The 27,349-nt window shown below is 37.7% G+C and overlaps 1 protein-coding gene across 1 annotated transcript in view; it reads right to left on the bottom strand.

The window, feature by feature from the left end:
* Positions 1-27,349, bottom strand: part of LOC131690597 (uncharacterized) — a 541,241-nt gene that overhangs the window by 228,476 nt on the left and 285,416 nt on the right. The window contains exon 7 of the mRNA XM_058976500.1: positions 24,854-24,901. Coding sequence (XP_058832483.1) covers positions 24,854-24,901 — 48 coding nt within the window. The remainder of the gene's footprint in view (positions 1-24,853; positions 24,902-27,349) is intronic.

A 27,349-nucleotide genomic window follows, 5' to 3' on the forward strand; every position in this document is an offset into this window, starting at 1 on the left:
CACCGATTTATTGCGATTCAGATCACTTCTCCATCTCATCTTTAGTTAATTTTTTTTAAATTTATCTTCTATAGCCCTAATGAAAATAAATCACAAAAATATTCCATCTCTTCTACTTTTTGCGATGGCTCACAACTCCCCACCAAACGAAAAATACCGATTCTACGCATTTCACGCATTTTGTTATATCTCAAACAAGACAATGCTTATTTTGAATTGCTTCAGCCTAAGGATGTATTAAGGTGTCCTCAACAAATACCAGGTCTAACATTGAAAATCGATCAATATTTATAATAGTTATGCCCCGAAAACAAAACTATGTTCACAACTCCCTATCGTCCCCTACATATACTTTCAGGATTTGTTTACTAGCAGAACTGCTTTTCGTTCATTTTGTACCTACATTTACACTTACTGGGGAAAGATTGGTTCGCTTTATTTAATGAGTGCGATCATGGTTTGTGCAATCTGCATAGTTAGTAGCAGGAAACCACGAATATAACTCAAAATGCGCATTTTAGTTATAACAATCAGCTTGCTTGAACCCGCCGAAGATATCAGCCTGCCACTGCCTCACATGTGATCCATGACCACCGTACCTGCACAGCCGCTATTCCCAATATCCTATATGAACTTTTCACGGTATCTTCCATCGTCCCTGGAAGGAACTAGCAACAGCACGAAACGGTGAATGTTATTATAATATAAATTGGACTGTTTTTCTTTTCAGTCGGTTCACGTAATAGCGCTGATGGCACCTTTGCTATTCGAAAAAGGTAAACTCGGAATAAACTGGCTCGAGTCACGAAAGCGTGCTACTGACTGCGAAGTGCATGTACTAGAACCAAACTAACCGTCCCGGTTCGTGTACATATGAATCCGCTGCAGTGTGCTTTTTTTTCTGCACATTTCAATGCCACAGGAATTCTAGGTCGTGGGGGAAAATTATGTTTCTTCCTTCTGTTTGCAGAGATTTTGTAATTAGACTGCGGTTTTTTGCAGCGTATCTGGTACTTTGAACTATGGGTATAACGGACCTTGAACTTGTTATTCAGATCCGGAGCAATGTTTAATCGTTCCGTTATACCAGCACGAAATGGTAGGGTGGAACCGTCCGTTCTCGCGTCATGCAGAAATTCAAACTATCTCAAATCGTGTTCAGATAGTTGATCCACGCAAGCTTGTTCTCAGGCAATAAAATACGGTTCGGTACATTATCAATATAAACTTATGTATCATCTTTTGTTGGCTATTTTCGGCAAATTGAAGACTAAAAGAAACGAAAGATATGAAAATTGAAAGACGGATAGGTATTCTAGAGCGAATCAGTTATAAAATTAGAATGGAAAACAGACAGACTCTTATGGGCATGATCGAAAGGAAATATGAAGATTGTTTTGACTACTGCTGGTAGGTGTCGAGCGTTCTACCCGAGTCTAGCGCATGGTCGGTTAGAGAGTATAACTAATCGTCATGTTCTACCGTCAGTCACCTGTGGACTTATTAGGTTTAAGCACTATTTACACCTATCCGATCCGTTTCAGTGCCGGTTCATTTCCGTGCACGAACGCCAATATCCTTTCATACAAATCAAATGCGAGCATTCACACTTGTCCGGCACGGCACCGTCCCGGACCAGTGCGACAAGTGCATTTGTATTGTATAAAAGAATATTGGCGTCCGTTCACGGAACTGAACCGACACTGAAACGAATCGGGAAGGTGTAAATTTGTCTTTATTCCAGTGCCAGGAGAAACTGAAAGTAAACCCGGAGAAAACAAGTAGAAAACCGTTTCTGCACAACTTCCACGTACTGGAACAAACCTATTGATACGTTTATTTAGTCGCTTCCCGAATAAGTGGGGTGAAACCAGGTATCGGCTACGCCGCCATGATTTCAAAGCCAAGATCTAAAACGTCGCATTAAGGTCGATCCACAATAAACAATCGAATTCATTCGACACAATTTTGTGATGGTCGAGTTCGTTTAATTTGTTGGTATCATGGTGTAATGTTTTTGTCATTCACCGACATGTCGAAAATAGTACTTTTCTTCAATTTGCGGTCCAATATTTTTACTTTTCAACAAACATCTAAAGAATCATGTCTGACTAGTGGAGATCGAGATTTTAGCAAAACGAGTAGAACAATCTGAACTGTCAGTGGCATCCATAATGCATGTGTCCGCTGAGATGTTGACTTATGTCAGTTCAATGGAAACGGGATAGGTGTCTCATATACCTGGGTGAAACAACTACGAGTTCGAGTGATGTGGATCACGTTCTGCTCTACTCGATCTTTTTGTTATTCTCTGATGTAATTCTGCGAAATATTTCATGCGTATTTCAGATTTATTTACTTCAAATTGATTCGAAATGGAAGCCTTTTAATTTAATTATTGGCAAAAGTCTTATAAAACTGGAACAGCTGACTCACACAGTTTAATTAGGAATAGTGTACCATCATGCTTTTTCAATTGCAGTCATTAGGGCATCCTCAGATCACTGCCCTTGCAGTCAGTTGTCGTTACTGTTCGCTCTCAAAATTATTCATATTTTCGTTTAATTAAATTATATTAAAGTGTGAAAAAGGAAATGTGTCATTGAATAGTAACGTACAGTTGAGGGAATCTGGATTTCCAACCATTCCGGCTCAGTTTCAATATGGTTCGCAGGTTTAATTTGGGCAAAAGATTAGCTGAGAAGCCAAATTGAACTTGCATTCGAGTGAGGGATGTGTATCGTGTAGGAGTGTTGAAGGTTGAAAGTGGTGTGACCTGTTTGTTTTCATACAGTGATGTTGTGAAATTGTCGCCAAGCCGCGTGGTGTCCGGCGGGCTTATTTTTTTACGCAATTTCAGCCAAGAATAGAACCAGTGGGAACCTGCTCCCATGTTGTAAGAGGCGACTACAACTATAGCCGTAGCGTGCGGCCAAGGGCGCCATCCTTGAGGGGGCGCCAAAATCTTCATTTGCTATGTAAAATAAGTGAGGTTAAGTAAAAAAATAAGTCAGGATTAGTTCCATTTCCATTTTCATGTATCAACTAAGTTATTGTTCGAATTTAGATTTGGATACAAATTTGTCACGATACACGAAAACCAGCGAATCGGTAATCACACCGTCGATTTCTACTTTGTGAGCGGGTATGTAGATACGGTAGTTCTATATAAACGATGTGTCACCAGTAATGTCTTTTGCTTGCTTTCAATAGGATACCAAAATTCTAAGCTTGGGTGAATTTTCGATATATTTGTAATCGCTGAATATTTCTACGTCAGTTCTTTCGAGATCGTGAGCATACGCTTAGATATGATCCGATCGAAATCGGAGTCTTCGATGACGAATCAGGTTCGACACCCCTATTATCATTAGCTGGGTATTTTCCAAGCCTGATCCAAAGTGAAATATACAAGAATACACTAAAAGAAATGGAAATTACGGGAGATTAAAAGAAGAATTAGGAAATGGTAAAGCAAGCATGGTTTCAGCTATCTGTATTCGCTGTATGCCTGGATGTTACCGATTTTCTTAACACCGTGCACAAAGAATTGTAAAAACCTTATCAGAAACAGACGATAAAAGCATCTTTGTTTCACTCGCATGTGCAAAAGATGGTTACGTAATGTCCTGGGCATCTCGCAATGGCACTTGGACTGGTAATTCTAATCTAATAATATGCACCGTAATGAACAATCTACTAACCAGGTCACAACTCCTAAACATTGTCACCTATTTATGTTGCATAACTGTCCCATGTTAATTTTTAAGCAATTTCAGTTTGTTGTTCATTAAATAATCCCTTTCAACGTATATTTTCAGAAAATACATCCAAATCATATAGTTTGTTCCAAGACTCCGTGTAAAAATACCAAGTCTGTTTAACCCATTGTTGAAATTCTACGCATAACTATCCCACTAACAAAATAACATAATTAAGTTGCGCTTACTTGAGAAAGAAAAAGAGATAGGTGCGATCAGTCCTTTCGAACTATCCATCACCGTTATCGCACGCAAATACTTATAATACCGATCTCGGTGAATCATCGGTACCACTGTATTACCTCCTGGCTGTAGTGACAGCTTGCAAAATCTAACCAGACCTTCATTGAGTCTTTGTGTGCCTTTATGAATCGCTTTCTCAGATCATCTGGACAAATTTAGTTTGAAGATTCTGGACAAATTTATCAGTGAGCACACACTTGAATTTACTGAGGGCCTTGTGCCAGATAAAACTAAAACTAAATCTTTGAAATTGATGCTATGGGAAAATATGGAGGAAAAATTTATTAAATGCTATAACTTTTGAAGTAGCAATTAGAAAATTACAATTTATACTTCATTTCAAAGGAAATAATAAAAAGTATTTGAATGGAGATATCTCTGTTTCCAGAAAAAGTGGGGTACTGTTTCACTTTGACCCGCAACATCCCCTATTTTTAAAAAAAATTCTGCTCCGTGATTCAAATCATACATATTTTGCAGTTTATCTAATATGAAAAAATCTCAGAAATCGAACGGAACCTTTTTTAACTTTGTCCAAATACGCGAAGTTGGGGTTATAGGGCCTTTTGTCATTCATATTAAATTTTATCATTTTCTCGTGCCTATATCTCTATTTTTTTGAACGTTGAAAATTCTTAGGAATAAAGCAAAAATAGATTCGTTACCGAAAAAATTCAGAAGTATCAAAATTATTGTCATTAACTATACAAATCGCATTTTTATTTCATTAAATCTTCTAACACCTCAACTTCCCCTATTTTTCCAGGAAGGAAACTTTTCTCATGTGATCCCTAAACGTATTTTACACTAAAAATAGCAAATTAAATAAGAATTTTGTTGTTATATGGAGTTAATATGTGCAATTTTTTGATAAAAATGTGAAATCGAGACTATATTTCAGATAATTTGATGTTTCTTCATTTTACCGGTAACGAATCTATATTTATTTTCTTCCAAAACGTTCTTTACGTTAAACAAGGTACAATTTATTAAATTTGAGTGAAGAATAATAGAGATATGTGCACGAGAAAATTATAAAATTAAAAAGAATTAATATATATTGTCTTCGAATTAATAAATTTTCGTACAGACTGAAATACTATACTAACTTAAACCTATTTTCAATTTGAACATTTCTCAACTTAAGTTAAAGTCAAAATGATGAAAAACGTTATTGAAGAGCTGACAGCAAACATCTACCGGGTTATTCTGGCCGTACTGCGTGCGATGAGTAGAGCGCCGAAAGAAGTCCATTCGCCGCAGAGACCTACCAGGAACGTTGAAGTCCAGCTTAGCGATAAGCAGAGGGCAGTCAATGTTGTCAGCGAGAAGATCAAACACAAAAAGTCGCTGCAGAAAAACTCTCCTGTTTCGTAGCGTAGGCAGATTGATAAGAGCACAACGATGCTCATACGGAGGTAGTTCAAATCGATTTCGCCAGGGAAGCCGTCGAAGGGCATACCGGACGAAGCTCTTTTGCACCCGTTCTATGCGATTAATGTGTACGGTGTGATACGGGGCCCAAACGATAACTCCATACTCTAGAATGCTGCGTACCAGACTGATGTATAGTGTCTTAAGGCAGTAGACGTCGTTGGAATCTTGGGTGTTTCGTTTGATGAGTCCTAGTACTGCATAGGCTTTAGCAGTTACTGCATTGAAGTGTTCGATGAAACGTAGCTTACGGTCAAGTATAACACCAAGGTCCTTGATTGATGAAACTCGTTTTACTGGGGCAGCGCTCACTGCATACTCAAACGTAATTGGCGAGAGTATTCGTGTGAATGTGATTATGTTGCATTTCTGAATGTTTATAGTCATTCCGTTTCTATCACACCAACTCATGATCATATCTATGTCCATCTGAAGTGCACAACAATCTACCAGAGTTGTTATGATGCGATAAATTTTCAGATCATCTGCGTATCACCTTACACGATGTCAATTCGCTGCCAATGTCATTCACAAAGAGCACGAAGAGAAGAGGTCCAAGGTTACTCCCTTGAGGTACACCCGATGTGATGCCGAATGGGTCTGAAAGTACAGTTCCAAGTCGCACAGATGCACTGCGGTTTGTAAGGTACGAGAAGATCCAATTGGTCAGCCAGTCCGGAAATCCGATTCGCCTCAACTTTTCAACAGCTAGCTGATGAGGAAGGCGGTCGAAGGCTTTGGAGAAATCTACATACACTGCATCAATTTGTTGTCGTTTCTCTAATTTATCAATCAGCGTTCACACATAACTCATTAAGTTCGTCGTTGTTGAGCGCTTTCACCACGTCAACACCACGTAGATTGGTGTACACTTCGCGTTCGGTGAAAGATGTTACAGGCAAATTCAAGGAGAACGTCGGCAGACTACTCAGGTACGATTCAGACAAAGGTGGTGGGTTATTACTTAGCACACTTTGAAAGAAAGACGAGAATAGATTTGCTGACTCCGCAGGTGTCGTTGAGGTCCTGTCACGGTGGTTCACGTTTTCAGGAAAACCACGGGTGGATGTTTTGTTCCGTAAATAAGCTCAAAATTGCTTCGGCTCGCCCTTCATGTCACTCTCAAGGCGTGAAACGTATGATCGAAAGCAAGATGCATTCAATGATTCAAATTGTCGCTCTAAATCTCGCACAAACGATTTATCATCTCTTTTCCGGAAAAATCGTTTACGAGCCTTCCTTAACCGATTTCGCAGATTGCGCAGCTCATCGTTACACTAGGGGCGTTTATTTGTGCAACGGCGCTTTCGTCTTCTCAGAGGCACGTGTTGCTGAAAAATTAAGTCCAATTCGCGATAAAACCTGTCCACAGCCTCGTCGAGAGTACCCAGTGATAATATTTCAATCCAATTGATGTTTGAGATTCTCGCATTTAGCTCGTCATAATCGCATTGATTAAAATCATACCTCACATCTACATCGTCAATCACTGGTGAACCGTAAAGAGTCTCAATGGTCAAAACAAACGGGTGATAATGACGATCCAATTTCATTAGCGGTACGGGTGGTTCTAGGATTTCAAAATCACTGGCACTACTTAAAAAAGCCAAATCAATTAATCTTCCATTGTCATTCGTCAGGTAGTTTACTTGTTGTAAACCAGAAGCGATCATAGTTTCGACTAACAACAGCTCGTGCTCAGAGGATGCATTATTACGGATAAAGCATCCGATTTCGTCATCAAAGCTCCAGCGTAGCAACGGTAAATTATAATCACCGAGAACAACAACCCTAGTGCGATCATCAATATGATTGAGCAGCTTATCCACACAGGCGGCATGCTGCTCATATAAAGCGAGCTCGGAATTTGGTGGTAGGTAAATCACACAAATAACGATAGATACGATGAATGGCAAAAGGGCCCTATAACCCAAACTTCTCGTATTCGGACAAAGGTCAAAAAAGTTCCGTTGATTTCTGAGATTTTTTCACATCAGAAAAACCGCAAAATAAGTATGATTTGTATCACTGAGCAGAAAAAGTATAAAAAGTAGGGGATTTTGCGGTCAAAATGACCCGGTACCCAACTTTCCCGTATCTCCATTCAAATACTAAGATTATTTCCTTTTAAAAGAGGTATAAATTATAATTTTCTGATTGCTACTTCAAAAGTTATAGCATTTAATAAATTTTTCCTCCATATTTTCCCATAGTACCAATTTAAAAAGTTTCAGGTGAAGTGGGCTGAAGTCTAGAATTGTCCAAATGATGTGAAATTTGGTATCTGAGCTTACTTTGACATTTGTCACAATATGAGAGGGACGACTTTGAGAATTGAAAAAAAAAACAAATGTTTTTTGCAATGCCCTAGTGTGCAGGATCAATTTTCTGTTCTCGTCTTCCATCTAACACAACTTATTATTGATCGTATCAAAACGATACTTTCACCACTGGTCCGTGTATTTTCCAAAAAAATCCTCCTGCACATTCCAAATTCATCCACTAGATTTGCTGCTATGTAATAAAGTGTCCGGCTTCTAAATAATTCCAACTTGTCTCGGTTGAGATTTAAAGTGTCCTTAAGTTGATCTTAACCAATTTGGTAACCCTATATTTTCCGACAATGTTGCTAACATTAACAAATGCCGATACTTTCAACAATTTAATTTTACCGGCACAGGCACATTGTGTAAAGTTGACCAGGGGATCTCCCGCCAAGGATAGGTTATAAAATAAGTAGGAATAAGTGTGACATTTCCATGTAGGTACAAACTAAATTATTGCTCGAAAGTCGACCAGAAAAAGAAAGCTAATTAGGCTGGGCACGCTGACGTAGTCGACTAGCAAGACGACGTAAATGGACTTTGACTGTGAGCCGTGTTTACCAACATTGCTTCGCAGCTTAATGGCAGTGTTGGTAAATACGGCTCACAGTAAAAGTCAAATTTATGTCGACTTCGTCAGCGTCAGCCTAATGTAAATACCAAAGGAGCGCAAAAATGAGACTTCGCCAAGGGCGCCAGAAGACCACGCTACGGCTCTGCTAACAACATGCTAGGAGTTCCTAGGTCAAGGTATTGCTCCGTACCGAAGACTTAATCGGGACCGGGACCTGAAGATTTTGCATCATAGCCTTTTTCCATTCTGTATTGAGTGAATCACTGACATATAGTCACCTTTTCGGATTCGCTATTCTCGATTGTGTACCAACGTTATAGGTTGCTTTTTTCCTTTTTATTTCGACTATATGTAGTCACACGGTTCTCACGGTAAAGAGGGAGAAGTCTGTCTTTACCAGGAAGCATGTTGGTGGACTTAAGAGTGATTCGTAGTTATGCTGCCTAATCTCGACCGCTTTTAACTGAAGACCAAGGTTAAGCCCGTAAAGTATAAGGCCTGCTCTGATGACCCTGCCACTTCTAGTTTTCCGATCTGTATACTGCACATCCTTGCTCTCATTGAGTACTATGCCTCTAAATTTTCATAACTCTCCCTACCCAGTAATCTGTAGCTAATTGAATATCATTACAATTTAAAAAAAAAAGTTATAGGGTTCTTCTGGCGGTTGTACAATAGCATAACAGTGGTAAACATTTAAACACTCCAGAACTTCACTCTGTCAGAAAATGTAGGGCCATCGGAAGCTAAAGCTTCGTATAATCGCACTCCAGGTCCTCTCTTCAAAATCATCCAGTGCAGCCCTCTGCGTCACTCTTTTGAGCTTGAACCGCTCATATGATAGTCGGTCTTTGCCAGTATTTCTCTTCTCTCATCCATTCTTCTTCTGGGCATCATGAATCAACAGTCATTGTCGTTGATTTTATTATATTTGCTACGCATTAGAAACATGTCTGATAGAGAGAGTTGAGTTGCCCACTCGTCAATAACATTTCGCAATGAATTCTTTCACATTTATTAATGCGACAATTTCTAGAGTATGTTTACTGTTTTTCTATAACGTACTTTTTCTTAACTTACTTCATTTAATTTTAGGGAGAGAGGTGGGGGGTTGGTAAATATTTGCCGTAAAAAAATGTTCACAAGCAACTGTTGTTTGGCGTTACAGAAAATGTTAGTCCATTCGGTCAATTTTTGTACAGTAAGAAAATTTTAACAATATTTTCCTCAAATTTTCATTTCCCAAAAATTTTCAGTATTTTGCCATGAATTTTTTTTTTCGAGAGTTGTCCTACTGGAGCTGTAGAGCTAGGTTCTCGGAAGGGCTCCCCGTCAGAATCACATACTACAATTTGCAGACGAGACAGGCAATGTCGCCCACTAAAACACTGCATTAGGCCAATTGTAGCTGGCCGTGATTCTGAATGTGATATTCATTGTACGGTTCAGGTATATGCGGGCGTAGGGACTCGCGATCGCGTGTATCATCGCGAAGGGCTCGAACATTTGTACGTTAACGTGCTCGATCGCGTGTGCGTTTGTATGTCGCGTGTGCTAACGTGTATGAACGTCGCCTGCATAAATTCTATTTCATAACCGTGTGCCTTTCGCATATTCGCGTGTGTTCGAGAATGATCGCGCGCGGACCGTGAATCTGATACTTAATTTTTTGTGTACGGTTCAGATTCCAGAAGAAAGTGGGTTCTTACATATCATTAGAATACCCATTCATGTCGCCGTAGAACGCGTGGTCTAGTGGATATGAGCTTTATTTTTTTTTTGATTGGTCCAACTGAATGTATGGACCTAAATTTCTAGAATGAAGGCTAAAGATTTCCGGACGTGACCGATTTATGATCGCGCGCGTTTGTGGGTTCGCGTTTGAGACCGCGTTTGTAACTTCATAAGTACTAAAACGTTCACACAATTGCCGGAGTGTTATCAAGTTTACGCGATCGCGGACATATATGTGCGTAGATGATCGCGAAGGGCTTAAGCGTTCGTATTTTGACGTGTTTGTCGCGTGTGCTCGCGTGTATGTGACTTCGCGTCTATAAATTCGATTTTGAAACCCTGCGGCCATTCATATATTCGCGGACCGTCATTCTGATCTTTAGCTTTCGGTGTACGGATCACATTCTGACAGGGAGAGAGTTACCCCATATCACTAGAGTTTCCGGTCATGTCGCCATGGAACGTTTTGTCTAGTGGATATGGGAGTTATTTTTCAATTTTATTATTTTTTTATTAATTAACAAGGACCTAGATTGTTGGTACCGAGGATAGAGACTTCCGGACGATCCCGATTCATGATGGCGCGAGCGCGGGAGTTTGAAGGTCGGGAGTTTGAAGGTCGTCAACCTTGAGATCGTGTTGCTAAGTTTATGAGTGCTGAGATTTTCATCTTATCACCGGGGTGTAATCATGTTTGCGAGTTCGTGGGCGTAGGTTGCTTGGAAAATCGCGAGGGGCTCTAACGTTTGTGCGCTGACGTGATTTTGTAACGTGTGTTCTTGAATGGTCGCGCGAACCGTGAGTCTGATATTAAATTTTCGGTGCGCGGTTAGAATTCTGGCAGAGAGTGGGATCGTTTATATCGATAGGGTTCCCGGTCATGTCGCCATGAGACGTGTTGTCTAATAGGTATGGACGCATTTTCTTAATTGGTCCAGCTGAAGGCATGGACCTAGGCTTCTAGGATCAATAATAGACTTCCGGACGTGATCGATTCGCAATCGCGTGCGCGAGGGCATTTTTGTCATTCCCTGACCCATATGTCACAAATACTCGGACGAACACATACACAGATAGACATACGTAAATACGACATACTACAATTATTACAACACAACACAAGTAATAGGGTTCAACTGTTATTTTTTTAATGCGCCTGTGCACGTTGACGAGGTCGACCGATAAATCGACACACAATGATTCACAGCGAGCCGTGCTCAAAAAGACATCCGTTAAGCTGTTGAACAATGTCAAACACAGCCCACAGAAAAAGTCAATCCACGGTAACTCGCCAATCGGCCACGCCACTGTACACAGGCTCTTAGCTGACTGTTAGTTTGGGCTGGTGCAGAGTATGAAATAACAAAAAACATAAAAAGGCCCATAAGCCCTCTCGGTCTCCTCGATGCACCACTATCGAGGCGTAATGCAATAACCATCTTAAAGCAGGTGTCTGCTCAAATATGCTTGAAGATGTTTGCAATACCGTCAAACCCGTCAACCTAGGAGAGGGCAGTATTCTGCCATGAAAATTTGAGAAAATATTCTTCAAATGTGGTATTGATACATAGAAATTGAATAAATATACTAACGCTCTTTGTATCGCCATACCATTTTTCTAATATGCCGAATTAACTTTGAAGCCACGCCACGGAGAATTCCCAGGGAGAGAGGTTTTCCCAAAACCAAGCCAACCAGGTGTCGAGGTCAGTTCGACGATTCCGGTGGAGCAGGGCGTCCAATTCGCTGGTGCTCTGACGACCGGTGACTGATGGTGTCTTGTTGCAGTCTACTGAGTTTAGTCCTCGGCGGTGAAGCTAGCTGACGCCAACGGTGAGTTCCTCAGCGAAGGAAGTTTTTCCGACACCGATTCTTCTTTGGTTTTAACACCAGAACTTCTTGATCCCTTAGGCTCCCTGTTCGGTGCCATTTAGCACCGCAACTCCTTTGGGCCCTTTGTTTCTTCTCTCGTTCCATTCGCTCCACTTCTCTGATGGGCCATTTGACTCCCGAATACTAAAATCTTGATCGCGAAGTACTCGGTCTAGTCCCCGGCGATGCATCTAGCCTATTGCAACAAAGAAGGTCGTCCCAGGTAGGCTCGTTGTGATACATCTCTTTGACGATATTGTCCATTGTTACACCAGGCATACTCCTACGTACTTCTTCGAGCCTAGGGCATTCGAAGATCACGTGTGCCGGTGTCTCTTGCACGCTCACACACTCCGGCCAAAGGGGTGACGAAGCATGCCCAAATCGATGCAAGTACTTCCTGAAGCATCTGACAAAAACTGCGTCAAATGGAAGTTCACGTCTCCATGCTTCCTATGTACACAAGCAGATACATTCGGGATGAGTCGGTGGGTCCATCTTCCTTTCTCCGCGTTGTCCCACTCTTGATGCCACTTTGCCACCGAGTCCGCTCGGACCAGTCTCCTTGCATTATGTGCATTTCTCCGCTTGTAGCATTCCACGTCCTCAGCTAGAGTGATGCAGATTGGGAAGCATCCCGGCAATTACGCATACCGCCTCTGACGATATCGTTCTTTACACACTCGCGACACGAACAGCCATTAGGCAAAAAGTGCTTGTGAACTTCGTCGGGTTCCGTTTTGAGTGCAGCACCCCAGGCCGGTACACCATGCCTCAGTATTGAGGATGAGACACCCGGCAGGAGACGTCTCGCACTGCCTCTTGCTTCTCCGTTATTCGGCATGATCCTTCCCAATGCGTTAGTTGTCTTCGTAGCCTTCTCATAAGAGAAACCTACACGAGTAGAAATATTGTCAATAAATCAATGTATTGATCGTGTAAAGCCAATTTAAAAATATTGATCTTGTAGAATTCAAATGGGATTGACCTATTGATGCTGCCTTGTCAATATTTTTATTGACAATATTCTGGTCTCGTGTAGGGTCCGCTATATACATAGTCGACAAGGTTGTTGTAATATAACCGATTTTCGACCATCACGCCCAGGTGCTATAGCGCATACATCGATTGGATGGTTTGTCCCCCGAAGCTGATCACAAAACGCTTGATTTTTTTTATGGTTGCTGACCAGCACTACCTCGGTCTTGTGGTGAGCCAGGGGGTGGTGTATATCTGTATAAGTATGTTGCACACCTCAAATGCAAGAAATTAATTAAGGAATTTGCGTTCCGAACAATGACAACACAATACCTTTATTCGATAGCGCAAGTAGTTATGAAATAATTTTAAATAAATACACTAGAGGTGTACGAATATGAATTTGAGTCACTGGTTTCATCACACTAGTAAGTTAGTGGATTTAATTATTCTTATTTGCGACCAAACTAATGGCGTACTTTCAGTTTGTTCATAAATCATCCTTGTCATTAAAATTAATATATAGCTAATACCGTCTAAGTCCCGAAACAAGCTTGTTTATAATTGACCATTTGAAAACAGATAGCTTATAATGCTAACAATGTCCTAAAAATAATAGTGGACGGTTCAAAAGTTAACGCCCAGAGCATATTGGAGAACAAGGTAGACTAATTGCGTCTGAGACAAACAAATAGAAACATATTTGCTATGTAGAAAAACTTTTCAACTTTGCTTGAGAATTTTAATGGGTTAACAGTTATCACAAGCTTGACAAAATTCCCCATTCATAAAAGTGTTTCGTTTTTCCCGTTCTCTTTCTATGGAAACGCCAACATCACTTCACGCAAAAGAAAATTCTATAATTTTCATTTCTTTGTGCTGCTGACATAATCCTCGCTGTAGTTTGCTCTGCAATCCGCCACGAACTTTACAAGTGGCGGATTATTATGAGTTCTCCGCTTAACTATTATGTGCACTAAACGGCAGCTCACTAGCACCGTAAGACGCAAACAACTCGCATTCAGAAAGATTACCCAGATGATAAAGTAGCACACCATTTAGAGCAGTCACCGTCGTTCTCGTGGTTCCACGATGCCGCTCCCGGCCGGCTTCTGCTATAGCTGTACCTACTTGTTGAGACTTTACGAGAACGATAAACGGACCGGCTTTTGTCACGTTGACGAATGGCGACCCACATCACCAGTGTGACCCGGGATCAGCTGTGATTTCTTCTCCGGGAGCGGTGAAACATTTTTCACTCAATCAATTACTCTACTTCTACGGTAAGAATCACGTTACTGCTCAAGCGTTGGTTGTAGAAAGATTACGCTAAGGTTATAAATCAATATTTTAAATAACTGTTTCTTCCTTGGAAGGAAGAGATATTTTTCCCGCAGTTGTTACATGGACATGTCTGTACCACCAGCTTAAGATGTTCCAGATATATCAGCTCTTCTCGTATGACTGCTCTTATTGGCTTATAAATTCACACGTCCACAACTTTGAGTGCTTCGCCTTCATTCCCGGGCTCAAGGGTGTGCCCACGGGGCGGCGACTAACTGGCCAACGATAAAATCTTGAACGTTATTGAGCTCGTGTCGGGAAAGAAGATGAACTATTGCGCTTCAAATGGCGGTGAGCTTCTCATGTTGCACCGGGTGCCCCAATCAAGTGAGCGCCAGTGGTCGGGGTTGATCCGAATGTTGGAAAGATAATGCTCAACAACGTCCAGCCAGTATTCGTTACGGTTCTACAAATGCATCACGTTCGTTCCGGTTATGGGATTCGATGGGAAACTTTTCTTAAACCGTCATATTGGCCTTACCCTGCTAGGTTGGCACACGATGCTGCAAGGCTTCAGGTCGTGCACCCATCAAGACAAATCCGGACTTTTATGTGTTGTGGAACGATGCCGCAAGGATGGTGCATCGACTGTGGCAGCAGTAAAGTTTTCTAGAAGTTGTTAGATAAAGACGAACGGGGTAAATGGTAAATGGCTAAACTAGCTTTAGAGCTATAAGTTTGCTAAAATTAAAAGAAAGGTGCTTTCCAACTTTTGCGTTATGTCATTAAAAATTGGTACCTTAAAATTTATAGTCAGAAGTATTATTACCATGATAACAAATCCTTATTTATAACCCAATTTGTCAAACAAAAATCAATCTCTCGTCATTTTGTTAAAACTTTTTGTTAGGGAAACCCTTTTCTGATTACAAAACTCGGTGACCCTTATTCAAACCAGCTGTTTCAGTGAAGTTTCACTGCATGGTCCTATAAAATCCTTTCAGCAGGATAAAGAATCATACGGGTACATGACGCCATAGTCAGAGGCGTAGCCATGGGGAAATTTTCAGGTGCAGTGCGTTCAGCAACAAAACTCAAAAAACATGGTTCTATGGGAAACTTGAACTTTTAATGTATAAGCAAATTGAATGTAAGAATAATTATTTTCCTTGATAGTTCGATAGTTTACTGATCAATTCAGCTATTTTAGAACCTGAAAACCTTTTGTTCAAGTATCAAAGTTATTATAGATAATTGAAAAAATAAAGTAACATAGGTTTCTGATGGTTTCAGGACGGCGCATGGGTGTTTATTCCAACGCTGCTAGAAGAGAACCTTAGAAAGTTTGTATTTTCTTCCTGCTTTCCTTTTTGTTTCGATTTTAGGGTTATTCGCATTTATGTGCTAGAAACCTGAACCCATAGAAGCTGCGTATGAAACAATCGACTTATCAACTACGCTATGATCACATCTCTATATAGCGTGCAATTAGCCTCTCATTAATTAATCCAATTAAAGGAATATATTAAGTTTAGCGAAGTATTGTTTCTTTAATCCAATGCGGCATTTCGTCCTTGTCAGACTTCGAAGATTAGAATGGTTTATACCAGTGATTCTCAACCTGGGGTCTGCGAAGATGGATATCTTTTTCGGATGCATATTGAAATTTAAAGCTTTTCCGTAACAAACAGAAAATAATATGTTGATAGCAAACAAAATCGATCTTCAGAAACAGTATATCGTCGCCTTCGGCTGCAATCCTCTTTTACCTATAGCCATGTACTGTTGAACTATTACTGAAAATGAAAACGAATCTTAATCCCAAGGAAGTGACATGCATTCAGTTACATCATGAAAGAAACTGTGTATAGATGACGTTTAAATATTTAACTCAGGCAGAAAACTTCATTGCGAAGAGCAACATGCAAAACGTCGTTATATTTGACAACATTAAAAACAAGATCCTGAATATATGGAGGACGATAAAATTGAGGTGCGCTTACACGACCTAGCGCCGCGCATTATGTCAGAACACACTAAAAGATTTATGTTGAAATTTGAAGAAGGGAAATCCGTTACAAACACTACCTGAAGAATTTTTTCAGTGACATACCCAACGGCGTTCGTGCGGGTGGCAAAAAACGCTGTGCACCTACCCTGGTCAGATTCTCACGTGCCAGTTTTGTAATCAGGCAGAAAATAATGCTTCCAAATTGCTAAGAAAAATCAAGCTACTACAACCAATACCAAAACCCAGTTTTCAACATCAACAGATAACAAAAAAAATTGGCCACTTGATAATTGATGCATTTTGTATATCGAGACTAACTTCCAGTACCAAGGTCTAGCGAAATCGTTTAGGGTACCAGCGGCTGTTCGTTCAGTAGGGCATATGGTCAAGGCTTCTGTCTGTCACGTTACATTTTTACGCATATTTCATAAGATAAGTCAGCAAAAACGATAAAACCAGATTCTATCCCAACTCCACTTTATTAAGGTCACTAAACCGCACATTTTTTCTACAGAAAGTTATTTTCTATCATGAACGGTTTTCGTGTTATTGTCATTTTAATACGTCTGTCACGTTACACAATTTTCGCGGTGAGTTTGGAGGTTGCCCGACTAAATTGAAAAAGTCTGTTCTGTTGGCCCCCAAATTTGCATGAACACAGTTTTAAGTTGAAGCTTGGAAAACAAGGAAGAGTTTGAAATAAACTTTTCCTGGAGAAAAACTTTGTTTTCGATTTTATAGAGTATTCTCAATGATCTGTCACGTTACAACCAGAATCTGTCACGTTACAGTTCTATATTTCTATTGAAGCAAGCATATCGAGACAGACGTGCACAAATAATCCTTGGTCTGGGAACTGAGTATTAACGGGAAATTTCATGTTTATTTTGAAAAACATATTGCTTTTGATGAACAAACGTGAATAACTTATGAAAAGGTCGTAATTTCACGAAGTAATATATTATGTCGAATAAAATCTAAAATAACTCAAAAACATTTGCGTTTTGAAGCACAATTTTTCATGAGAATTTTGAATTGAAAAACCATTTTGAAATATATTCTATAACTAAATTATTTGAAGAAAAAAAAAATTAAATTTAAATAAAAAAATCAAAATTTAATTTTTTTTTGAAATATGTTAAATCCTTTTATTGTTATTTTCTCCACAATGCAATTATATTTTAAACATTTTTTAATTGCAATTAAATTTTAAACGTGTTATGTTTTTGCGTTTGGTATCTGTTAGTTATTTGTTAAAAGGGCGTATTTTCACTACTAGATATTTATGTTGAAGAAAAAAATCAAAATATTTCGGAAATGTTTTCTTAAGAGTATTAGCTTCGAAATTATATTTAATATTAGTATTGTATAAGAAAATTATATTTTTGACTGGCAAATAATAAGAAATTTAGAAGCATACTTGAAGTTAAAAATGCTTCCTTACTAATAACTTCCTAATAATGTAATCACAGTTTCTTTAATTTTAGGTTTTCGCTAACAAAAAAATCATTGTTTTTTTTGTAATTGTATTTTAAACATTTTTTTGTTTTCTTATTGAAAAATTTGACCAAAAAATATTCACACAGAAGAATTGATTCCCTAGAACTCGCTATCATATAGTTTTGCTACACCAATGTCGATTTTCGAACAATATATTTTGAAAGTAGTGCATTCAATGTCTGATACGCCCTATTTAAATATTACTCTTGAATAAAAATTGTTTGTTTAATAATGCAAAATATTTAGTCTCCCATAAAGATGAAACCTAAAAGATTTCATTAGAATCGAAGATGGTCACCATTTTTGACGAAATTGAATCAAACTTGATGGAATTGCTTCACAGCAGAAAACATCTGTCACGTTACATAAGATCAACTGTGTTTTCTCAAAAATGAATAAAACTTTAAGGTTTTCACAATTCAATTTCAAAAAGTAGACTCAAAGTAGTAAGAAAGAATATAGGTTAGACATTGTATGCATGCCCTTTTTGTGGTCCACAAAACTTTTTCGAATTTTTGATCTGTCACGTTACAAGTTATATGGTTTCCATTACTTCACAATTGAAAATAAGCATTTATCCATATTCATCTCAATTTAGTATAGCTCCGGATCACGTCAACTTACCGCAACCACCAACTAACTCTCTTATATTAATATTTTTTAATTTTTCATGAAAAAAACTCCTCATAACTCGAATTTCTGGTTACACCACCGCCATGTTTTCGAGTATGACCCACTTCATATGACATACGCAAATGTGTATCCCGTTTCATCGTCAGTATCTACTTCTCGCCGACCCGGCAAAGCTCGGTCGGCCACGGGAGAATATTGAATTAGATATGCTCGTTCGCAGCTCATTTTCCTTCCGGAAAATGGGAACATAAAGCTTTAGTGCTGTCGGAGCACCATGCAAACACGCAATTGTGTGAAAGTGGGTTTTGCGGTTTTCTCTTGCCGCTGTGCAAAGTGTGCGATCGTTCGTTCGATCACCACGTGAAGGCGTTCGAGGGAAAAGCGGATACTAGTTAGCATATAAATTATAAACGGACGTTTTCTTCTTTGGGCTTTGAACGATTCCGGAGAAAACGAAGAGATGTTTAAACATTCGGTGAGCTGTTAATGAAGACTCTGATAGAATATTTTAATTTTGTTTTCTTCATCGTCATCAACAACATGTGATTGTCCTATACGCTAAGAATCTATAACTCTTTCGAAAGAGAAGGAATAAATGGGAAACGAAATTTAGAACTAATACCTATCTTCGTCATTGTATCGGTCTTTGCAATCAATTAATGATTACATCGTTTACGTCACCGGAGTACAAAACTTGAAAGTAGTCCATCAAGCATATGGAATGGAGACGCATGGTATTCGAGTACTTGCCATGCGGTTCTATCGAAATTAGTCGAAACATTTTTCAAAGAGCTTCTAATTATATTTGTAGTATGGTTTATATGTCGTTGTTGAAGGAGCTATTGAGATAACTGAGAGAAGACGAAATGAAGACCGATTTTCGTCTTAAAAAAGTTTCCTTTTAAGAAGCAAAGTAAGTTGCTGGTCTCATAAGCCACTCTATAATTTCTTAGCAAAACTCTAACTTCCAAGAGCTCATATTCGTGAACTTCGCCGGGCACATATCACATCTTGATTTAATTTACTATACGCACAAGGTGAAGTAGCAATTAGCCCATAGTTTAGAAAAAAGATGATATTGCCATAATCAATAATAATAACAATAATAATAATAATAATAACGCCATTATCGCTTGTTATACGATCTCTTCCATATAAAAGATTGTGTATCACTAAATAGAGCTGAGACTTACTATTTCAGTATTATTCAATGCTAGAGAATATACAATCATTAGGGCATATTATTATCTTGAACAGTATTCCTACTAAAACTCTCCGAAAATGCGCAAATTTTGAGCTTTTTAGGTGATCAATTATGCCAATGATATGCCATAAAAATAAAAACTGTTTTTAGGTTTAAAATTTTCAAATACTACAAGCGTGAGAAGTATGCCAATTAATTTATTCGTAATGGAAATATAATACACAAATAAACTATACCTTCATCTAAATTAATTGTTCAATCTGCCGCGAATCAGCACAACTGTCTTTACAAATTTAACAGCGTTCACTCAAACGGAAAACTATACGCATTAGCAAATGCCAAGCGCTCGCAGTTCCGAAAGACACCGGCGGGGTTTCCAGTGAAATAGATCGTCTCTGCCCAATTTGCTACAGTAGCGGTAAAGCATTACAAACCAAATTAGGAACTTTACCATTTCACGCATAAACCGTGACCGAACATTATGAGCAAATCGTTCAAACAAAGTTCTACCCAATGTTTCCTCAAACAAGCGAAACATTTTGGTGATTAACTAGAACGACAATTCGATGGTGTTTCGAAAGTTGAAACAAACCCCCTTGGCAGTAAATGAAACGGGTGCTGCCAGAACGAAGGTTCTGGATGGGAAAATATCCCACCTGTGCTTGTTTTCCCAATGCCTAGTATTCAGTATAGGAAGCAAGTGCTTATTGAAAGAAAAAAATGTTCTACATTCAGCAGGTTGTCTCTGTGGATTTTTGTCCGTATGTTGATGTCAAGGGAAAACATGCTATGTTATAACTAAACAGTGAATTATATAAAAACAAGAATGACAGAATACTTTATATAGGTATTTTGGGCTCGACTGTTTCAGCAGTACTCAGGGCTGCAGAGAGAAATTGCGGGCCCGGGGGGTTCAGCATAAGGGCCCTCCATAATTGTAGATTTTTCGAACACAGAAACTGTTAAGCTCTAAATCTATGGAAAAAATAATTATCTACTATTACGAATAGTGCATAAAAACTTTTGTGGAGAGCAATAGAAGAATACACTTAGTGCATTTAATTCCAATGATTTTTTTTTTCATTTTAAAAGGTGCTGCGGTCAATTTTTTATTTTTTTTTATTTCGACTATTATGTAGTCACATTTTCTTTTTTTTTCTTTTTTTACAACATTCAATTAGCTAGAGATTATTCAATTAGCTAGAGATTGGTAGGGTCATAAGAAACATTAGGCTTAAAATCTTACGGACTAATGTTTTGTCTTCTGCTGGCAGGAGTCGAGCACAGGCAGCATTACTACTAAACGCTCAAGTCTACCAACGTGTCTCATGACAAAGACAGATTTGTCCCTCTTTACCATGGTCGGTTCTTATAATAAGGAAGGACAAGTCAGTGTTTGCTGGTTGTAGATAGATTTTAATGATTCGTAATAATGCTGCCTAAGCTCAATTCATGCCAGCAGAAGACATCTTTCTGCACGCAGGCAAATAAAGGTTTTTTAGATTTGTTGAATATCTGCAAAGAAATGCGTCAAGTTTAAGTCGATCAAATTTTGATCGCAAAACCCTTTAAATATCTCTACGAAATTTTTAGTGGCTTTGAAAGTAGCCGATTTATCAATATTTTCATGCCGTTGCAGGTCTCGATATTGCATGGATTTGTTTGAATCTTTAACTGGTTTCTTCTAGATTCGACCAAGTCGGTACGCTACCACATTGCCAGTTTCTGAAAATACAATTTGTTGTCTCATTTGTTCGAGAGTGCAGCTAACTTTTTTTGGTTTCAGGGAAATAGATTCAGGTGATTTTTACGAGTCCTTCATTCATATATTTGGTACATATTATTGAAGAACTCATAATAAAAACCTTGCGGAAAATCCAAAATTAGTAGCAAAATGAAAATGTAATAAATTTATATAAAAAACAAAAAGAACATTCAATGGAGCTACAATGTAAAAAGAGAAAGACAAAAAAGGAACAAACGAGAAAAAACTATTTAATAGATAAAATAGAACAAAACGAGAAAGCTAAAAAATAATTTTTAAAGTATTGGAAATGATTATTAATATGCAAATAGTCAAAAACCTACCATTACCAAAAATAGAAAAAAAAACGAAGAAACAACAGAAAATGGACAAAACTGAGACAATGAAAAAAATATTACTTGAAAGTATGTAAACAATTTGAAGAAATAGCAAAATAAAACAGATTGTTAAATGAAACAATCAGATTAAACGAACGAAATGAAAAAGGGAAATAAAACAAACCTTGAAGAAATAGAATAATATTGAAAAAATAGCCAAAAACGGGTAAACGACACAATGAAAATAAAACATCATGGGCATGGCAAACAATAAAAATGGAAAAGGAAGAAAAATGAAAACAAAAAATAAGGAAAACATGACCACAATGGAGCAAATAAATATAGAAATGAGCAAAACGGATCCACTGAGTTAGGCGTAAAAATAACAATAATAGAAAATGTTTGAAATATAAAACTGAGTACCAAATTAAAAAATGGAAAGCATGAAAACAGGAAAATGGGAAAATGTTAAAAATATTTCAAAATGGAAGAAATAATAAAGTACAAAAACGGAAAAATCATGAAAAAAACAAAAAAATTGACATGTTATTTTTAAAGTAGTAAAAAATAGGAACAATTGGACGGAATAGATTAAAAAAAATAGAAAACCGGAACAAGTGGAAATAACCCAACAAAACAGAAAATATGGAACTGAAAATTGTTTAAATAGATAAAATCGGAAAATACTAAGGATCGCACATAATAATAAACAAAAATGCAAGAATATTGAAAAACATCCGTGCAAAAGAAAAGCATAAATATCAAAACCAGATGCGACTCGTTGGTACGTTCAACCTATTCATTGAACAAGCGAGCCAAATTAGACGAATCGAAACCCATTTTGAGTATAAATTAACTGCGGTAGCACACAAAAAACTTAAAAAATGAAATAAAAAAAAATTCCAAGCATTCAATGTCCACATTCTGATTCGAACAATATACTAATCTAGTGTCTTCAGTGAAATTTCAGCAATAGATATTCCACTAGACGTTTGTTTGACAATAAACCGGCGGGTTTTTAATACGAATTTGTTTCATGCAACTCCTGCGATCAGAAAAATCCGTCCGATGAAGATCTTTCTTTAGGCCTATTCGTTAGATCGAATCGACTATTTTGAGGGACTTTGTGGTATAGTGGTGAATAGCATAGGTCAATAGGAAGCGCCTAAGTAGTTCAGTCAAATACGAAGGGTTACAAATAGATATGCCGCGTATTCGTTTGAATTATTTGTTGCTCGCCTGCCAAATGAGCAACGTCATGACTATAACGTCCGGACGGTACAATAAGCGGTAGACGCTACGGATTTTTGGCAGCGGTGGCATTATCCCGCACACAATTGAACCGTGTACGATTTTGTGGTATATTGAACAGATTGACGGTGGAACCACGCGTCGCCTCTGATCAAAACTGGTAAATGGAGAACAGAAAGTTTCACACTACGCAGAAAATTAAAGCGAAACAAATAGAAAAAAAAACAATTTTTTAAGCAAATGTGAGAAACCAAAAATGAAAAATATGGAAAAAGGGCGGATAGAGAAACACTAAATTTAAAAAATTAGAAGAAATTATAATAAATAAAAGTTTAGTTAAAAAATTAAATAAGTTTTTTTAATTTTTTAAAACTAAATTTTTTTCCTGTATTTAAATAATATTATTCAAGTGAATGCGGAAAAAGATTGGATCGTTTTCTTAGCGGATTTTCATGTTCTTTCTTGATTTGTGGAGTTAATTGGAATTCGTTTCACAAATCCTTTTTGACCAATTCAGCACTCTAAACGAAGGTAGCCACGACGGATTGAAATAAGTAGAATTCCACTGTTTTTTGAATCCATCCAGAGATTTCAAAGTTTCTAATTAATTAGTAAAACTCGAATCAAAATCAATTTCAAGAGCCTGGAGCTTTTAACTTTAAGTAACACAATTCTGTAATTGTCGGTCAAAAGCCATGAGATAATTATAGTAAAGTATGAAATACAAAATAAATTTCAGCCAAAACACAATTTACAAAAAAAAGATAATAGGTCTTTTACCCACTGCGCGTAAAATCGTTTTTGAGTTCTAAGTTTTCTTTTGTTTAGTCTTTCATATAGTATAAACTTCATAATATAATTTTCGATAAACTTTATGATGGCAATTGGAGGAAATTAAAGAAAATTATTGACTCTAATTAAATTTTCAAATAAGTCGTTATTGAAATAATGTTTGACAGAATCATTCCTTCTGTTCAAAATCCGGGCCCCCTCCGGAACTCCGGGCCCGGGGGGAAACACCCCGTCTCCCCACCCTTCTCGGCGGCCCTGGCAGTACTTGTTTCAACTGCGCCATGTTGCATGCCTGGCATCTCCAACACATATCCGCTGTACAGTATGTGGCATAAACAACGCGAACATTTTGAAACTATCTACTATTCAGATTACAATATGTTCGTATTCATGTTTAATGAAATGGATTGAGTCTTTCCTAATTCTGACGAATTCCACACTAAAATGTGAAACTTTGTGAAAGCGTCGCTGAGTCGTTGGCTCTCCATTAAGCAAGTATCACTTGACCATTTTCTTTGTTATCCTACTTATCTTTGATAGTTATTATATACTTATTCCATTCAACTAAGATGATGTTAATTCCCGAGCACTTTTCCACAAGCAGAATGAATTGGATTAGATAGAAAAAAATAATAATCCTCAGTCCACAATCTATGAACCAACAGTTACAGCTGCATTTAACTCTGCTGCTCCTGTAAAAAGTGACTGTTTCCTAACTCATCTTGGACCCTTTATTGATCCTATCAATTTAAATACACTAGTTAGTACAGTTTTTTTTTCTCAATTCGACATTTTGGTTTAAACAGTAGGATGAAATGGTACGTTGCTTCGTTCACACACGAGTAATAAGCATTTTTAACGCCAACAACACTGCTACTTTGAGAACGAATCAATCAGCAGTCCAACTATTATCAACATTTAGGCGGCCGGCTCTACGACTATTTCGCCTAAATTGCAGAATTAAGAGCAAACCATTGAAAAAGTTTTGCACCCTGACTGATGATATTAATAAACGTCCGGCTACCCTAGTATTTTATTTCTAATTAAGTTACGTAGCAAACCCGTTTTTCTTGTTTATGTGTACTGTATATATCTGTATGTATACATGATTCATGTGGGTCTAATTAGCTGCGGGGTGGATTGGGTATATACAGATGGAATATAGAATTAATTTACTTGTATCTGCAAATTGGCAAAAACGTTCACCAGTCCAGATTGTGTTTCCTTGGTTTTAGATTACATCATGTGCACGATTGGTGACATCAGTTGCATAACAGATCGCACGGTTTAGACGTAATTGTTGGAGTGTCAGCAGCAACGAACGTTCGGAAGCGGTTGGATTGTGATTGGAAAATAAATTGAAACACATTAATCCAAATAATGCTAGAAGAACGAAACGTGCAGGAGGAGATAAATTACTGGCTAAATATGGAACATGATCCGGGAGAAAAAAATCTACCAATCTTATAACACCATGATTTGGAAATGGATCTAAAAGAATGGTATGCTAAATTAATAAGGGGATGTCAGCTGTCACCGTCGAAAGCAATAATTTACGCGATTCTAATTTTGATGTTACTTTCGCGCATTAAAATAAATACTTGGGATATTTACTAAAGATTTTTTATTTACAACGTCACACTGAAAATATTCTAACATTTATAAATGAAACTGAGTTCTGAAGAAAATATATTGGAAAACTTTGCCAACGAGCAGCTTGCGATGACTCAACTGGATTCGTACTGGTCCGGATTATGGATCAAGTGGAAGCGAAAGAGGTTCAGGAAATCTTCCTGAATCCGGAGGACCCGGATACGGTTACTAAATAGTCAGACCAAGATCGTCGTGATGATCAACAACTATTGACTCCATATTCTACCTCTATTAAAGCTCTTTTGACGTTGACGGTTTGACGAATGGTGCTCGTAAATATTAGTAAGACTTTCGTATATAGCAGTGAACAATTCGTTTGCCTAATGAAGCCGTTTCGTAATAAGCCAACGAAAGTCGTTTCGTGGTTTTCACCACAAACTAGTAGTAAAAAATAAAAGTGTTTCAATAGAACTACAAATGATTCATGATACGTACGAAAAATTCGCATATTTTATGAAAATTATCTGTATGAATCTAATTCACAGCGATTTACGAATATATTCTATCAGTGTAATATTTCATAATTCAAGGTTATTCATTATTATAGGGTACATATACAATTCATTTGACTTATTTAAGTTAACCACGCGTCTGTCTTTCGAAATAACGAACTTTTTTTGGAAAGTTTGACTTCGTACATTACAGCATGAAGTTACATACTTATGTATTCTTAGTTAATTGTTACTAATATAAGTTGGGTATTTTCGGAATGGGATTGACGAGTGCATGACGGAAATCGATGTCTTGAGCCATTTTGGAATCCAAGATGGCGACTTCCGGTTTAGATAAATTTTCTATAACCTCAACAATATGGGTATTTTCGGAATGGGGTTGACGAGTGCATGACGGAAATAGAACCCATATTGTTCGTTATCAAGAATAATGCTCAACCGGCAATCGTCATACATATTGAACTTGGAAATGTTTACAATTGTCCATTTTCAGCATCTACTTGGCAAGCCCATTCCATAAATACCCATATTGTTAGGGTTATCGAGAATATTTCTCAACCGGAAGTCGCCATTTTGGATTTCGAAAAGGTTCCAATTGTCAATTTTCATCATCTATTTGTCAAGCCTGTTCCAAAAAATACCCATATTGTTAGGGTTATCGAAAATATTGCTCAACCGGAAGTCGCCATCTTGGATTTCAAAACGGCTCCAATTGTCCATTTTCAGCATCTACTTGTCAAGCCCGTTCCAAAAATATCCATATTGTCAAGGTTATCGAGAATATTACTCAACCAACGAATATTAATAAGAATGTGAAGGAAACTTTTTTACGAACTAAATCCCAAATAACGAACACTTTTTTTACGAACTAATTCAATTTACGAACCCCCCCATTTGGTTCGTAAATGGAGGTTTCAGTGTACGTAACATATTTTTACTAAGACATTTTTTTAAATAATTTTAACATACTAGGAAGGGGGAGATTCAAAAAAACGTGTGACAATTTGCGACATGGAGGGGTCAATTTTTGGCAATGTTAGCGTTACATAATTTATGAATGATGCCTAAGCGCATCTTGTCACTTAAAATGTATCACAAGATTTTTTGATCTGTATAAAAACCGAAATTTTTTACATTGATTACAATAAGAAATATCATGTATCAAATATAAATCTCCTTTTTACAATTTTTAGCTTATGTTTTTAAGAACAATTTCCTTGAAATTCAAATTGGTTCGTAACAATGGAACTTTCTATGTTAGTAATCAGTTCGAAAACTTAAAATTAATGGATCGAAGATACTAATATTATTTTCGCTTGGACTAAGTACATTATAAGATCGAAAAAAATCTTTCTCGAAGATATATGATAGCCATCAGATGCTGGCCAACCAGGTACGTCAAAGTGGAAAATCAAAAAATAAGAAAAGAAAATGCACCAATAAGAGACAATGTGCTCTAAAACTAACGCCAAATATCGCTAGTTAGTAGTTGCTGTATTAGTGAGTGTCAGTTGTGTGTTAGTGGTGTATATTCAGACAGGCAGAATGTTCAGTTTGGTGTGTGGCG

The sequence above is a fragment of the Topomyia yanbarensis genome, chromosome 3 (assembly GCF_030247195.1).
Source record: "Topomyia yanbarensis strain Yona2022 chromosome 3, ASM3024719v1, whole genome shotgun sequence".
Lineage (NCBI taxonomy): Eukaryota > Metazoa > Arthropoda > Insecta > Diptera > Culicidae > Topomyia > Topomyia yanbarensis.